The sequence below is a fragment of the Haliotis asinina genome, chromosome 2 (assembly GCF_037392515.1).
Source record: "Haliotis asinina isolate JCU_RB_2024 chromosome 2, JCU_Hal_asi_v2, whole genome shotgun sequence".
Taxonomy (NCBI): domain Eukaryota; kingdom Metazoa; phylum Mollusca; class Gastropoda; order Lepetellida; family Haliotidae; genus Haliotis; species Haliotis asinina.
In genome coordinates this window covers 22,768,649-22,771,744 of record NC_090281.1, presented here as the reverse complement: position 1 = coordinate 22,771,744, position 3,096 = coordinate 22,768,649, and the positions used below count along the sequence as shown (strand labels likewise).

Here is a 3,096-nt window from a genome sequence, read left to right as displayed (position 1 = left end):
TGGTTATGTAAAACATAAACGTTTAAACACCTGAAAACACCAAAGAGAGGAAATGAAGATAATAACTTCATCTGTTTAGATTGGTGCTAATGGCATTGTTAGGATGTTTTTTCTTTATCCTACCTTTCGACTTTCCTAAAAGAAATACCTTAAATTTTGAATCCAGTGACAGGTGTGTTTAAGCCTTGCCACCAGCTTATAATCTGTCTGTATAATCCCAACTATTTTATAAAATAACACATTTCCATGTTGTGTCGTTTGGATTTCCTGGGACAAAAGAGACAGACATGTGCTTAATATTGTTTGAATATAGCATGATTAACAAAAGGTTCAAAACGTACGAAATAATCAAGTCTCAAAGTTTCCGGAAACTGTACTCATTGTGTGTTTGTCAGTACATGTAGGATGGTCCGCAGTTATTTGTCTTCAAACAAACATTGACTGGTCGCTTCAAAGTATGCATTCTATGCTATTGTAAACACAGCAGGACAATAAAATTGCTCGATATCTTTGAGGACCAGTGTGACCTTGTCTAGCTAGCTTATAATATGGTCCGGACATACGCTGATTAGGTTATAATATGGTCTTACGCTGATTTTCAAGAACACAGTGACACTGTGACTCTCAGTCAGATAAGTATACATCTCCTTCAGTCACGGCCAGGCAGGTTTACACAAATTTTCGGCACAACTCTGACAACTGCAAAAAGATCTTTCTCGGAAATTCAAAGAGGCAGTTCTACACATATCATTTAAATTTGTCAGAAATTTGTCTCCATAGATCGATAGGAACCGATGGTGATGTATGAGATCTTTCCTTCAGCGATTTCACCTGACAGTGTGAAAACCAGGAGTGAAAAATAGCAGTGTTAAGATTAATTGTTCATGAATTAATGAAGAGTACAAACAATGGTCAATTACTGTTGCAGATCAATGTCTCAGATAAATGTCTCCTTCGACTATTTACGACTAACTATCTGTGATATATCTGGAAAGTCCAGAGGAAGGGTTGTTCATTGCCGCCATGCCGAGCACACCTGTAGAACTGGAGTCACAGTAGGAGTAGGTATGTTTTGTCATCTGTAACGTTATCCGTTCTGTGTTGAAACTGTAAGAGGTTTGGCCCTCGGTAACCGATGGAGGTCTATACATATTGGATTTAGGGGAAAGACTCAATAGTATGATGAGTAATATCATTGCCCGTTCCAGACATTTTGTTATATCTTCATTATATAGCTGGATTATTCCGTTAAACAAAAGAGAATGCTTAGTTTAGTTGCTCGGCGCATAAATGAGTATCTTGTCGAACTTGGAATTTTTTTAACCTATGGTATTCTATGGCAACAACCAACTGGCAATGAGCATCATAACCATGAATGTTTGAAAAAGCTGTATTGAAATAAAGATACTCATGAGTCAATAATCAATATCCATCATTCTTGCAGGCGTTCCTAGGGCACTGCGAAAGGGTTATGGCTTTGTAATAAGTCCCGACCTCAGCACAATGAAGAATATTGCCTGGGATGGGGGTGAACAGTACAAGGTGGCTGAAGTCATATGCGATGCATATTGGTTGAAAGACAAGGCACCTGTTACGTTTTTTCCGAGGTATGCTGCTCAACAACAGCTTCAACGATTGGCAGACAATGGATACGCAATGTTATCGGGATTTGAGATGGAATATATGTTGTATTATAAAGGCGAACCTGCATCGATGAAACACCGAATGTATCATTTGGACCACACTCAACACAGCGAATTCCTCTTTGCCTTAGACAAAGGCATGCGCAACGCAGGTGTTGATGTTGAGAACTTCCATACAGAGTGGGATGCTGGACTCTACGAAAGCGTTTTGAAGGCATCCAAAGGCATCACCGCCGCTGACCAGGCTTTTACTTTTCGAAATGGAGCCCTTCAAGTAGCGAGTAAGCATGCAGATTATGAAGTTAGCTTTAACGCAAGACAAGAATCGGGTGAAGTCGGAATGCATTACAATCATTCATTATTGTCGATGGAAAGTGGTGAAAATATTTTCAGTGATTCAAGCAAGCCCGATGGTATATCAAATTTGGGAAGATGTTGGCTTGCTGGACTGCTGAAACACTCACGGGCTCTTTCAGCCTTTTGGTGTCCGACTGTCAATTGTTATGATCGACTCCACCGCCCAAGGAGACCAGGGAATATCAACTGGGCGTGTGAAAATCGTCTTACATGTTTCCGCGTTAAAGCTGATACTGATAAAATAGGCGTCTATTTTGAGAATCGGATTCCAAGCGGTATCAGCAATCCATATCTGACTGTAGCTGCCACGATAGCTGCAGGTTTAGACGGGATATTCAATAACTTGGATTGTCCTCCTGAATGTCCAGACACAGAAGAGACATCTTCCAACTCCATGGCACCTGATACTCTCCCAGCCTCCCTCCCCGAGGCTCTGTCTGCCCTCCAGGCAGATACTGACATGGTGAATGTTCTCGGGAAGGAGCTGGTGCATTGGTTTGTTGCAGTTGCAAATAAAGACATTGCATCAAACAGCTGAGCTGATACTTTACGTCTAGAAGTAGCAGATAAGTGTTTTCAGTGGTTGCTAATATTGGCTGAGTTAGGATAATTGGTTAGTGTATCCTTGGTTCATTCAAACCGTTTACAATTAGCATAGCCTTTCTTAGGTACATTCTGTATATGACGTGTATCCTATTTTGTCCACTCGTATGCTACCATTAGACCCCCATATAGCGATGTCTGTCTCCAAATAACCCGATAACATTACTAACAACAAATCGGCAGTAGAATTAGTGAGTGAGTTTAGTTTTACGCCGCTTTTAGCAATATTCCAGCAATATCACGGCGGGGGACACCATAAAATGGGCTTCACACATTGTACCCATGTGAGGAATCGAATCCGGGTCTTCTGCGTGACGAGCGAACGCTTTAAACAGCTAGGCTACCCCACCGCCCCTGGCAGTAGAATTAGAAGACTGACGATGAATATATACAATTTCATACAAACAATGGATTGCTTACATGTATAATATATATGGAAGACAATACTTCCCATGTGTAGACTATGTATAAACCTTTTTGTATAAACAAACGA

At 40.7% G+C, this 3,096-nt stretch overlaps 1 protein-coding gene across 1 annotated transcript; it reads left to right on the top strand.

The window, feature by feature from the left end:
* The first annotated feature begins 932 nt into the window (after positions 1–932).
* Positions 933–2,538, top strand: LOC137272353 (lengsin-like). The gene is made up of 2 exons (XM_067804721.1): positions 933–1,065; positions 1,445–2,538. Exons 1-2 carry the CDS (start codon positions 933–935, stop codon positions 2,536–2,538), a joined length of 1,227 nt encoding a protein of 408 aa, XP_067660822.1.
* Positions 2,539–3,096: the final 558 nt, after the last annotated feature.